The 13,290-nt window shown below is 38.9% G+C and overlaps 1 protein-coding gene across 7 annotated transcripts in view; it reads left to right on the top strand.

Moving 5' to 3' along the window:
* tln1 (talin 1) overlaps positions 1–13,290 on the top strand; it is a 1,269,505-nt gene that overhangs the window by 131,350 nt on the left and 1,124,865 nt on the right. For all 7 annotated transcript variants that reach the window (XR_015500341.1, XR_015500343.1, XR_015500344.1 and 4 more), the window contains 7 exon segments: positions 2,358–2,519; positions 2,603–2,743; positions 4,950–5,131; positions 6,152–6,284; positions 8,101–8,202; positions 10,149–10,319; positions 12,773–13,021. Coding sequence is in view for 3 of the 7 variants with exons in the window: in XM_087269398.1 (XP_087125524.1) it covers positions 2,358–2,519; positions 2,603–2,743; positions 4,950–5,131; positions 6,152–6,284; positions 8,101–8,202; positions 10,149–10,319; positions 12,773–13,021 (1,140 nt within the window). In the remaining 4 variants the exon portion in view is untranslated.

Below are 13,290 nucleotides of genomic sequence, written 5' to 3' on the forward strand. Positions count from 1 at the left end.
ATGCATGGTAAAAAACACTTTCATTGTCCTTTAATATGTTCCCAAACCCCTCCTTAAGCCTGGTTTATACTTCTGCGTCAAGTGACCGGCGTAACTCACGGTGCATGCAACGCGCGTGGCTGTGCATTTATACTTCTGCGCGCGGTCTCTGTTGGTCTGCATTACACTTCCGAAACTCTAGTTGGCAGTGAGGTGTAAATGTTCCTCTGTGTTGACTCAAACTCGCTCATTTTGAGGCAGGAACCGGCGGACGTGCAACAACTTTAACTATGAGGTACACACAAAACAAAACTTTCCATCTGGAGCTCCTTCACGGGACTCCACACTTGTAAACAATCGCTCGCGGCATTCGCGCGGCTCTCGGTCCTGCCCAGAATCGTCTGCGCTACCAAGCCGACCAATCACAGAGCTTGCGCTACGCGTTGTTGCGACATGTAGTTACATTTTTTGAGAGGTGCACGTCAGTGAAGCCGCTGGCCACGGCGAAGGGCTATGCATCAGTGGCGTAGCATATGCCGGCGTTTGACGCAGAAGTATAAATCAGCCTTTAGCGCGAAGCTAATCTTTGCCGATTATACCGATGACAGTCTGTTGCAATTCGTCGACAGCGTTCAGCGCGAGGCAGAGTGAAATGCCCACCATGGCTTATCAACAATATTGAAGTAGTCAGAGTGTATGTGTGAGCATACCTGCTAACACTCCAGGTTTTCCCGGGAGTCTCCCGTATTTCAGACCCATTTCCAGCCACCCTCCCGTTTAGTGTTTTAAGTGCCCGAAACACGTTTCATAGTAGTTATTAACATCGTAGTACACAGTTTCCGGTTCTCACCTGTGTTATCAGGGCCGGTGCCTCCATAGAGGCGACCTAGGCGGTTGCCTTGGGCGGCAGGATGGTAAGGGCGGCGTCCGCGAACCATCCGGACGTCACTTTCATCTGCGAACCGGTCAATTTCTTTTTCACTTTTGCGGTTGAGGGCGGCGTGATCAACGTTCGCCTAAAACGCCAGTTCAGCTTGCTCCGGCTGGAGTGTTATTCAGACACCTCAAACCTAGCCCCCCCGGTCTCCTGGATTTCAGGGACAGATGTTAGCAGGTATGTGTGTGCAGTTAAACACCAGCATATTGCTCTATTCTTAACCATGACGCACATTCAGTATTAATCCACACAGTGGCAAAAGTGGAACTATTTTGAAGCTTGATTGCTGCAAGCGTGTAAGAACAGCTGACGACGGCCATAGCAAAGACATACGGCATTGGAACACGAGCTCACAAACGCATTTAAATCCGTAATCAAAACAGCACGCGTTTTCAACGTGGCATTAGACACGATATGAGAATATAAAGAGTTAAACGCAGTTACAAGTAACAGAACACAATTAAATACATAATTTGCAAGATAAAGAAAACAAGAAGGCAACCATTTTAATCACACATAGTTACTCTTGTGAAAAGGAGGAAGAAACTGCTCCATGATCCACTGATCCATGTACTGACATAGTCCCTTACATCAGTAGTCTTTTCGGTCCCACTTTATATTAAGTGTCCCTAACTACTATGTACTTACATCAAAAAAATAAATACAATGTACTTACTGTGTTTATAATGTATTTGTGAACACTTGTGGTGATTTTGAGGTGGGATAGAGGTTGGGTTACGGACAGGTTTGGTGGTATGGGTAGGTTTAAGGGTGGGTTAAGGTGTAAGGGATGGTCAACAGTGTATTTACAAATATAATTACAAAAGTTAATTACAGATGTAATTACATACATGTATTTAATCAAGCATAAGTACAAAGTAAATACAAGCACTCGAACTGCACAAGGCTGGGTCGATAATGCTGAGGTATCTTTGCAAAAATAAACCTTAACCACTGACTTTTCACAGTTTCATCTTTGGGAGAAAATAACACTAACTTTCCCCTCACACTTCCAATAATATCCAGCTGAGCACAGCGTCTACATAACTTGATTTAACTGGCGTCTGCTACAGTATGTGTCTAGGCTCTTTTTCTTTGCTACTGTTTGTGGGCGGGGCTGCAGTTTTCAATTTTCCCGTATTTGCACGCGCAACAACTGGGTGGGACTAACGTTTTGTATCAACATCATGCCGAAACGACTAAAGACTCGTTATCAAGATGATTCATTTGAAGCATTATGAGTCGACTCTTTTATAAATGAATCAAAAGTTTTAAACACTGTGCACTTTCAGATTTAAGCCTTAGCTGGATATTTCACTTCACTCAGTTCTCAGTTCATTCTCAAAAACCCATTACAGGGGCTCTTTAAATCCAATCTATATTAGTCACTTCAAATAACCTCATAGTGAGTCATAGTCATGTTTCATTCACCTGCATATAGGTTCTCTCTGCTGCCACCATCGTTGCCAAACACACTTCGGCCTTGTGCAATGCCTGCCGGCTCGCCTCCTCCAAGACATCCAACCCAGTTGCTAAGAGACAGTTCGTCCAGAGTGCCAAAGAGGTGGCCAACAGCACAGCCAACCTCGTCAAATCCATCAAGGCAAGTTTGGAGAATATCAATCAGTGTTTATGTGGTAGTGTTATTGCGGTGATCATAACTCTGTGTTTGTGTGCTCATGTCAGGCTCTCGACGGGGCCTTTAACCAGGAAAACAGACAGAAGTGTAAGGAAGCCACTGGGCCACTCATTGAGGCTGTGGATAACCTGACTGCCTTCGCTTCAAACCCAGAGTTCGCAAGTGTACCCGCTCAGATCAGCCCAGAGGTGTGTTAAATCACTGTTATATCACAGTAATCTTATTTATTTTATTGCTTGTCCAAAAGTTTAGGGACAGTAAGCGTTATGTAATTCCTTCTTTTATTCAGAAAGGATGTATTTAATTCATATAAGAGTGATTTCAGAAGGATCACACAACAAAGCTTATTTATTCAGTCTTCATGTGCTATTTACAGGGCTGGACTTAACTAATAAGCAAGGTAATAAGTCACTTAGGGCTCGGGAGAATTACAGTAATTACTAAGGATGTAACAGTATCAGAATTTCACAGTACGATAATACCTCGGTATGAATGGCACGGTACGGTATTTATTGAATAATTTAAAAAACAACAAAAGGAAAAAGGCAAAACAAAACTAATGAGACTCGAAAAAAGTGCCAAAAGTGTTTATTTACCTTAGCACTGAACATATCAATGACATTAGCCATCTATCTGTAAGTTTCGAAACAGGAACTTCAATTTTACAATTTTAATAACAAAAAACTATTAAACCATATAAAAAAAATAAAGTTTCAATTTAGTATTGTTGAAAACTCATCACATTCAACATTTAATCACTCACTTACTTATATACATATAACTATAATCTGGTAAAAGCTGGGATCTCTGGACATGTTCCCTGCAACAGAAAAAAAAAACCTCTTATTTGGGACTGAGTTTTCTGGGACAGAGAGATATGATTTAGCCAAGGTTGACAGCAGTGGGTAACGTTACGCATTGTCTTTCCACCACTTGAGAGGACAAGCCATGAGTTAGATAGAGGTCTCTTTGCGGTACAAGTCAACGTTTGCATCAATCTAACAAGAGTGCTGTGTTCTGCAGTCCCCATGACTGTTTTTAGTCGTATTCCTTGACTTATATTTCACCACAGTCTGGCAGTGCCTGCATGCAGTTTTTTTCTTTGTCTGTCACCTTTTCTCCTTTTTCGTATCTTTTTAGAAAGAAACTGAAATGCTTCCACACATCTGATTTAAAGCCCGCTTTAGGTTCGATCATTTCCAGCTCTTTTTCTTCCCCGCTACTAGCAACACACTCCATTTCCGCATTACTGGATCTGTAGTGACAACAGACCGCAAAGGATGATGGCCACGCCTAGGCTGATGGGAATTGTAGTTCCCGCTACCTCCCGTTCGCTTCATTCGCCTAAGCAAACTTTTCTCAGAAATATAGTTTTATTGAGTCATGCGCCTACGGTAATATTGAAAAAAATTACTATTGCGGTATGATGGTATTTACAATATTGTTACATCCCTAGTAATTACAAATTACTGATCACAAATTACAGATCACAAATGACCCCTTTTATAATCTAATAAGTAGTGTACCATTACCATTTCATTTCAAATACTGATTACATCTGATTACTTTTTGATTACTTTTGTTTGTAATGGACATTTTCAACCAAATAATTTTTAAGAGTTTATAACAAGCAGGTGTGACCTTACAGTAGTAAGCCAAGGGGTAATAACATTTTCCAGAATACACCAGCCACAATGCCAGCATAGCTGTACCTGGAAGTAAGGAGATCCACAAATTAGTATTTCTTTGTCATCATTACAAGTTTTTACAACAAACAACCACATTTTAATATATTCACAACTGCATTTGTGTTTTACCGTCATGCTTTAAAAAAAAAACGCTAAAATAAAGACCACTAAATTTTGCCATCCATAATAACTCCTGTACAGCAGTCACACAACATTGACACTCGATGACACTCAAATACCCTGTCAGAAAGTCTAGTGGCTGGGAATGAGCTTTTTGCTCTGTCTGCTATAATGTTAATGTTGTTTTTAGTGTGTTTACATAGATGAATATGGCCACTGTGTAAATGCACAGTACAGTTACGATCTTATTGCCACATTAGATCATAATGATAACATAATATATGCTGTTAGTGATTTCCTGAAGATAAATACCAAAACATAACTGGAATAACTACAGCAGTCGCGATCGTCTGATCTCATATGAAGGTAGAGATAATGATGACATATGTTGACGTGTGCAGGTGCTGTAGTTGTGTCCCATTATTTAGCGGTAAATTTTAAAGCTCTTCCCCTTCACACTCTGTTTCAAGGGGAAGGGTTATAGAAATAGAATTGGGTTTTGGCCTTAAACTTACATGATTCAGAAGAGAAATTGGACTTCCTGTTGGAACTGTTTTAAAAGTTATGTTGTTGACTTTGATTGCAGGGTCTGGCAGCGATGGAGCCGATCACAGCAGCCGCCAAGGCAATGTTGGAAAGCTCGACAGGACTGATCCAGACGGCTCGCTCGCTCGCCGTCAACCCGAAAGATCCACCCAAGTGGTCTGTGCTTGCTGGACACTCCAGAACAGTGTCCGACTCCATCAAGAAACTCATCACTAACATGAGGTACTCACAGAAATGTATATCCTTTATTCTTTGTCTAAGGGCGTACTCACACTATGTACGGTTGAACCGGGCCAAAGCATGATTGTTCCCCCTCCCGTCTCTCCCGATGGCCCGCACTCACATTACATTCAGGTCTGGGCATTCTTACGTCATCGATGATGTGCTGTTCAGTAGAGAAGCGCTCTCGCTCAGCACAGTGGAGATTTCTTTAGTTATATTGTTTTACTGGTTTGGGATGTAGTGACACACAGTCAAAGGTTTAGCCAAACAGATTAGCCACTTTTGACACTCATAAGCAATCATGAAGTCCTAATGCTGCAGAAATTAGGAGGTTTGCTGAAGGTGATGGTTGAACTTGGGCTCAGGCAGGCTTTGCACTCACACACAAGCGTACCGCGCTAAAGCCCAAATGAACTGCGCCCTGGCCCACCTCTTCCAACCGGGCCAGGGCCAGCTAAGTGGACCGTGCCTGAGCTCGATTCAGAGCACACACACTTCTCAAACAATCTGGGAAACGGGTCTGGGCACGGTTCGGATAGCATAGTGTGAGTAGGCTCTAAATATAAGCCTCTAAGTCTGCCACGTCACTTATTATGCCCATTTTACAAAATCTAAAATAATTCTCTGATGTCTCTAGAGTGTGTATGTGAAGTTTCAGCTCAAAATACCTCACAAATGTTTACTTATAACTCTTTGAAGCTGCCCTTTGTAGGCTTTAACCCAAATTGTGCTGTTTTGGTGACTGTCGCTTTAAATTCAAATGAGATTGTGTCATCCATGTGTCAGCATAGTGGCATTTCTCTGTGAAAAACTGAAAATGAAGTGTCAGAAGAATGCAGTCTATGGAGACTACAGTGTTTATTTTTGCGTCCTAAAACTTCACATTTATTTTGCCTCTTAGTTACACATTAAAACTCGAATGGTGGTTGGCTGCTTCTCATTCAGGGCCGTTTATGCATGTTGTTAGTGAAATGATTAGTTTTATGTGTGGTGTTGAAGCTCTCTTGTAAATGTTTTCAGGGAAAAGGCTCCGGGTCAGAGGGAGTGTGATGATGCCATTGAGGTTCTTAGTAACTGCATTCGTGAAGTGGACAAGGCCTCGCTGGCAGCCATCAGTCAGCAGCTCACGCCTAGAGACGACATTTCCCATGAGGTGAAGATTTACTTGCAGCTGCCACAGAATAATAAATAAATGCATTTTTTTAGGTCAAATTTATGACTGTTCATGGTTTCAGCTGACAGTGAATGCGGTAATCAGACACCCTAATTTTTTTTTGCAATACATTTGCAATAAAAATGACTAATTTGATGTTGCTAATTTCCAAAAAATTGCAGAAAATGTTGTGATTAAAAGTATGTTTATAAATATAAATAATGTAAAGATATTTATGTATGATATTTTATTTATTAGGTACCATATTATGTAGCCTACTATGTTAGATGTGCAATCTTTATGACACATCATAAAAATAAAGCTTCTCTATTTTGGTCTCTTGTCAAGACTAGATCTAAAACAGTAGGGATTAAGCCAGCAATGTCCAAACTTGGTCCTGGAGGGCCGGTGTCCTGCATATTATAGTTCCAAACCCAATTAAACATGCCTAAACCAGCTAATCTAGCTCTTTCTAGGTGTACTAGAAACTTCCAGGGAGGCGTGTTGAAGGAAGTTGGAGCTAAACTATCCAGGACACTGGCCCTCCAGGAGCGAGTTTGGACATCCCTGGATTAAGCCAAAGGAAGCTTGCAAAACTCTTATTTTTACCCACAGTCTTACTTTCTCTTTCTCAGATTTCACTCCTCACAGGGAAGCGTTTTCTCTTTTTAACTGCAAGGAAAGAATTAAATAAAGACATTTAGCGATTTGATGCACCACATAATACCAGCCATACATCTAAAGCACAAATAATGTGCTTCAATTCGGTCTCATTCAGCAGCCGTCATCCTTGAATCGACCTCCATGCTTTCCTTGCTTTCAGTCTGTCACTTTTTTTGCAGTCTAAAGCAGGTCAAATGCACAAAATGCCTAATTCGCACCATTATTCACTCGATTTGCCCCACAGGATGTGACTTTACATTCAAATCACTTGCAGTTGACACTTCATCCTCGTCTGCTTACTTCAAAAGTCCCAATCCATATAATGTTAGGATTGTGAGAGCAGGTGGGACGTCATTTTTCTTGAGACACTAAAATACATCACGTGCACTGCGTATGCAACGTCTATAAGTCACGTAAAGCAATTAATTGCAAACTAAAATAATATAATTTGATTAAATGGTTTAGAATGAGATGTTTTATGACAATATTTTTATTTTTTATTTAAATTTTTGTTGTTTTTTCATTGGATTGCGATCTCGAAAAACTAGCGTGTCTGAGTAACAGAGAGCGTTTAATAGGCACCAGTTGCGCATTACTTTCACAGTTACATAACTCCCAAAGTGATTGTGAGTATATATAAAATGCAAATAAAATGTTTTTGTAAATCTGTTTTGACCAAAACTGCAGTTTCCCATTCAAAATAAAAGTGCAGTTTCTCTCTAAAAATAAAAGCTTAACGGCAGTTTTCCCGACAAAATTTTATTATTATTATTAATATCATTATTGTTGTTGTTACTATTAATATTAATTATTATTATTATGATTTGACTTTCTAAAAGGATGGTGTGAGTATTATGTTGACTGCAAAAAAAAAATCTCTATTTCAGTTTGAACATTGAAAAAAGATTGGAGCTCTTAACTATGAATTTGCATAGTGCACCAGATTGATGCTTTATCTTTTCGTCTTTAAATGATGTTTCTCCAGCTCCCGTAGAGGAAACGATGTTCTCCCCATCTGCTGGCAGACACCAACAGTCGTAACAAACTAGAGCTGAATATCTAAAGCTGAGGGCACAGATTTCACGCAGACCTGCTAATGATCGTTGTCATTGTTATTAATGCAATAAAGTGTTATTGTTGTTTTGTGTTGTAGGCTCTGCACGAGCAGATGGCGGCGTCTGTGCATGAAATCAGTAACCTGATTGAACCAGTGGCCATCGCAGCCCGTGCTGATGCCTCTCAGCTGGGACACAAGGTCTGAACTCTTGATCATTTTTAAAAGTGTCTCATTGGTATAAAAGTTTAGGGTTGCAAAAAGGTGGAAAATTTACAGAAAATTTCCATGGGAATTTTGGAAAAATTCTAAGTTGGAAACTTTACTGGAATTTATGGAAATTTGTTTAAATTACTTGAAGTTTTGAGGAATTTATATAAACTGTATATACAAGCTTAACGATATACATTTTGTTTATAAGCTGACATGCACACAAACTAATATACAGTTGAGTTTAGAATTATTAGCCCCTTTTTTGACTTTTTTTTACTTTTTTAAATATTTCCCAATATATGTTGAACAGAGCAAGGAAATTTTCACAGTATGTCTGATAATATTTTTTCTTCAGGACAAAGTCTTATTTGTTTTATTTTGGCTAGAATAAAAGCAGTTCATAATTTTTAAAAGCAATTTTAAGGTCAATATTATTAGCCCCTTTAAGCTATTTTTTTTTTCGATAGTCTACAGAACAAATCATTGTTATACAATAGCTTGCCTAATTACCCTAACCTGCCTAGTTAACCTAGTTAAGCCTTTATATGTCACTGTAAGCTGTATAGAAGTGTCTTAAAAAATATCTAGTCAAATATTATTTATCGTCATCATGGCAAAGATAAAATAAATCAGTTATTAGAGATGAGTTATTAAAGCTATTATGTTTAGAAATGGGTTGAAAAAATCTTCTCTTCCTTAAACAGAAATTGGGGGAAAAATAAACAGGGGGGCAAATAATTCAGGGGGGCTAATAATTCTGACTAAAACTGTATATTAAAATGACAATTTTGACAGATTTAATTATAAGTGGAACTTTAATTCTTTCACTACCTGACATCAACTTTTATGTCAATATCAACTTGACTTCTAGTTGATCATTAGGAATAGTGGGAGAAGGTACATTTTTCTGATGAATCCTCTGTTGAACTGCATCCCAATCATCACAAATATTGCAGAAGACCTATTGGAACCCGCATGGAGCCAAGATTCTCTGAGAGATCAGTCAAGTTTGGTGAAGAAAAAAAATCATGGTTTGGGGTTACATTCAGTATGGGGTGTGCGAGAGATTTACAGAGTGGATGGCAACATCAACAGCCTGAGGTATCAAGACATTTGCGCTGCCCGTTACATTACAAACCACAGAAGAGGATAAATTCTTCAGCAGGATAACGCTTATTCTCATACTTCAGCCCCCACACCCAAGTTCCGGAAAGCAAAGAAGGTCAAGGTGGTCCAGGATTTGCCAGCCTAGTCACCAGAAATAAACATGATTGAGCTTGTAAGATGAAGGAGGAGGCATTGAAAATAAATGTCAAGAATCTTGATAAACTCTGGGAGTCCTGCAAGAACGCTTTCTTTGCCATTTCAGATGACTTCATTAATAAGTTATTTGAGTCATTGCAGAAATGTATGGATGCAGTTGTCCAAACTCATCAGAGTCATACACAATATTAATTCAAAGTCAGACCTTACTGTCCTAATTAAATAATTAAAAGTCAAGGCATGATCATATTTTATTGTGGTAAAATAAGCATTATTTAGAGGCTTTTGCCTTTCAAATAAGCCACTTCTGATACCAAACGATCAACTAGAAGTTATTATTTGTTGTTCCTAAAACTGGAATGGGTGACAGGACTTTTGTCAGGAAGTGTATGTGTGTTTTTTTTCTGTCACATTAATGTTTGCTCAGTCAGTGTATTTGTTTATACAATAGTAAATTTTGGGGCACAATAGCTTACAGCACAAGTGATGTGTACATGTGATTTGAGGAAAATGAGGGGTAAATAATTGATTAAACCTGGTTCTGCAGACCAGATTTTTTAATTAATTTAATATATTCCCATTTATTTCCATGGAAAGTTTCCAGTCTTAAATTCCCAGTATTTTTCTACCCTTTAAAAGATTCAAGCTCACTGTGAGTGTTACCCTCACAGGTGTCTCAGATGGTCAGTTACTTTGAGCCGCTCATCATGGCTGCCATCGGCACAGCGTCTAAGATCCTGAACAGCCAGCAGCAGATGAACGTGCTGGACCAAACCAAGACTCTGGCTGAGTCTGCGCTACAGATGCTCTATACGGCCAAAGAGACTGGAGGAAACCACAAGGTAAGAGACAGCAGCTACTGATGATGGTCTGTCTACCCTGCTGCCTGTTCAACTGTTGATACACTTGAGTCATACTAGATGGTTGAACTCGCATGATCATAGTTAAGGGTGGGAAAATTAAGGCTTCCCAGACTCCAGGTATATTTAATATACAGGGTGGGCCATTTATATGGATACACCTTAATAAAATGGGAATGGTTGGTGATATTAACGTCCTGTTTGTGGCACATTAGCATGTGTGAGGGGGCAAACTTTTCAAGATGGGTGGTTACCCTGGTGGCCATTTTGAAGTCAGCCATCTTGGATCCAACTTTTGTTTTTTCAATAGGAAGAGGGTCATTTGACTCATCAAACTTATTGGCAATTTCACAAGAAAAACGATGGTGTGCTTGGTTTTAATGTAACTTTACTCTTTCATGAGTTCTTTACAAGTTTCTGAATATTTATAAAATGTGTTCAATGTGCTGCCCATTGTGTTGGATTGTCAATGCAACACTCTTCTTCCACTCTTCACACACTGATAGCAACACTGCAGGAGAAATGCCACCTAAGGCTTCCAGTATCTGTAGTTTCAGGTGCCGCACATCTTGTATCTTCACACCATAGATAACAAAGTCAGTGGGGCCATTCTTCATCAGTTGAAACCTCAAGGCCACTGGATATTTGAAACTGCTGATGTTTCATGATCTTCTTTGATCATCTGAATGACGACGAGTCAGCTTCTTCAAACCTGTGACAGAGCCATCTGCTGCTCTGGTAGTGATAATGTGGCTTTGGAAAAATTTGTACAATTTTTATAACTGTAACAAGTAACGATGCAGCACTTAACAAATCTATCAGAGTAAAAGTATTAAACTCATCGAAAATATGTACTGAAGTAAAAGTGGAAGAAAAGAAAAAACAAAACAAAAAGCGCTCTGGGGTAAGTTCAAATGTATGGTCGGTGCTCTTTGGGTAAGGGATTCATCAAATCTGCAACAAGAATCAGTCCAAGGCACTCGAGTAAAGTGAAAAAATTAAAAAGCCTTTATTCACATGGCTAGATCTCTAAAAACCAACGCGTTTCGGCAGAAGTCTGCCTTCATCAGGGTAACAGTGATCAGGTGCGTCTAGAGTCTCTTTTGAGTACTCTGGTCACATGACTCATTTAAACATCTCTAATGGCACTCAAATAATTTAACAAGCAAACTCTACTACCATCATAAATTCGGCATAGATACACAAACACCCACTTGCATATGTGGGAAAAGAGAGAGAGAGAGAGAGAGAGAAGAAAAAAGAATATATATATATATATATATATATATATATATATATATATATATATATATATATATATATATATATATATATATATATATATATATATACATACATACATACATACACACATACATATATATACATACATATATATATATATATACACATACATACATACATACATACATACACATACATATATACAATATATACATATACACATACATGAAAAATACATACATACATATAAACACATACATCAATGTATAATGACGATCTGTAAAGCATCTATAGAAAAACTCATTTAAGTGGGTGTTTGTGTATCTATGCCGAATTTATGATGGTAGTAGAGTTTGCTTGTTAAATTATTTGAGAGCCATTTGAGATGTTTAAATGAGTCATGTGACCAGAGTACTCAAAAGAGACTCTAGACGCACCTGATCACTGTTACCCTGATGAAGGCAGACTTCTGCCGAAACGCGTTGGTTTTTAGAGATCTAGCCATGTGAATAAAGGCTTTTTAATTTTTTCACTTTACTCGAGTGCCTTGGACTGATTCTTGTTGCAGATTGGAAGAAAAGAAACTCCAGTAGAGAACAGATACAGCCTTTTAGTACTTAGTTCTACTTCGTTACTATACATCTCTGCAAATAATATATCTGTATGTCTCTTTGTCCTTAAAACCTTTCATTTCTAAATTTTTGATTTTGGCAGGATTTCAGGCCCACTTTATATTGTGAGCTTAACTGTATTTACATCAAACTCTTAATACAGTGTACTTACTGTGATCATAATCTATTGCAGAAGATTTCTGGTGCTCTTGAGGGGGAATATAGAAAGTCTTTGTGACAGGTTTAGTGGAACATGTGGCTTTAAGGGTGGGTTAAGGTGTAAGGGATGGTCAACAGTGTAATTATAAATGTTCTTACAGAAATTAATTACAGATGTAAACAATGCAGGTATTTAACCAATCATAAGTACAATGTAAATACATGTATTTACACTCTGAGTACATTGTAACAAATGACTAATTTCCATGTACTGTAAGTACATATTACTTTAGGCCACTTGTTATAAAGTTGGACTGGATTTCTTAATCTACTGTGGCATCAAATTGTTTTGTTTATTGTTTTTTTTTTATTGTGTCTGCTCGCGATCTGCCCTAATATAGTGTCGATGTGTATGTTCAGGCGGCGCACACACAAGAGGCTCTGGAGGAGTCTGTTCAGATGATGAAGGAGGCGGTGGACGATCTGGGTTCGACTCTGGCAGAAGTGGCCAGCGCTGCAGGAGCAGTGGGAGGAATGGTCAACTCCATCACTCAGTCCATTAACAAGATGGAGGACGGACCTGCCTTCGAGCCTGAAGGAACGTTTGTGGATTATCAGACCACCATGGTGAAGACAGCCAAAGCTATCGCTGTCACCGTTCAGGAGATGGTAAAACCTAGCCCTGCATACTCACTGTAACTGTACACATAACTTAAATAGTAAGACAACTTGCAGCACTGCTTTTTAGAGCTGAATCAAGTCACCTACAGTACTTGGGTTAAAAGTTGAGTCACTTTGAAAGGCTGTGCAGCAAGTTTCCTTACATTTTTAAGTTGAGTCAAATTATTTATTTTTAATAACGCTGTTAATGAACTTTCAGTCATTTGATGCTGTACTTAACTAATATTGTTGGCTGAAAGACAAAGAAATCCTCATGA

Source organism: Danio rerio, chromosome 10 (genome assembly GCF_052040795.2).
Source record: "Danio rerio strain M-AB ecotype USA chromosome 10, GRCz13ab, whole genome shotgun sequence".
Lineage (NCBI taxonomy): Eukaryota > Metazoa > Chordata > Actinopteri > Cypriniformes > Danionidae > Danio > Danio rerio.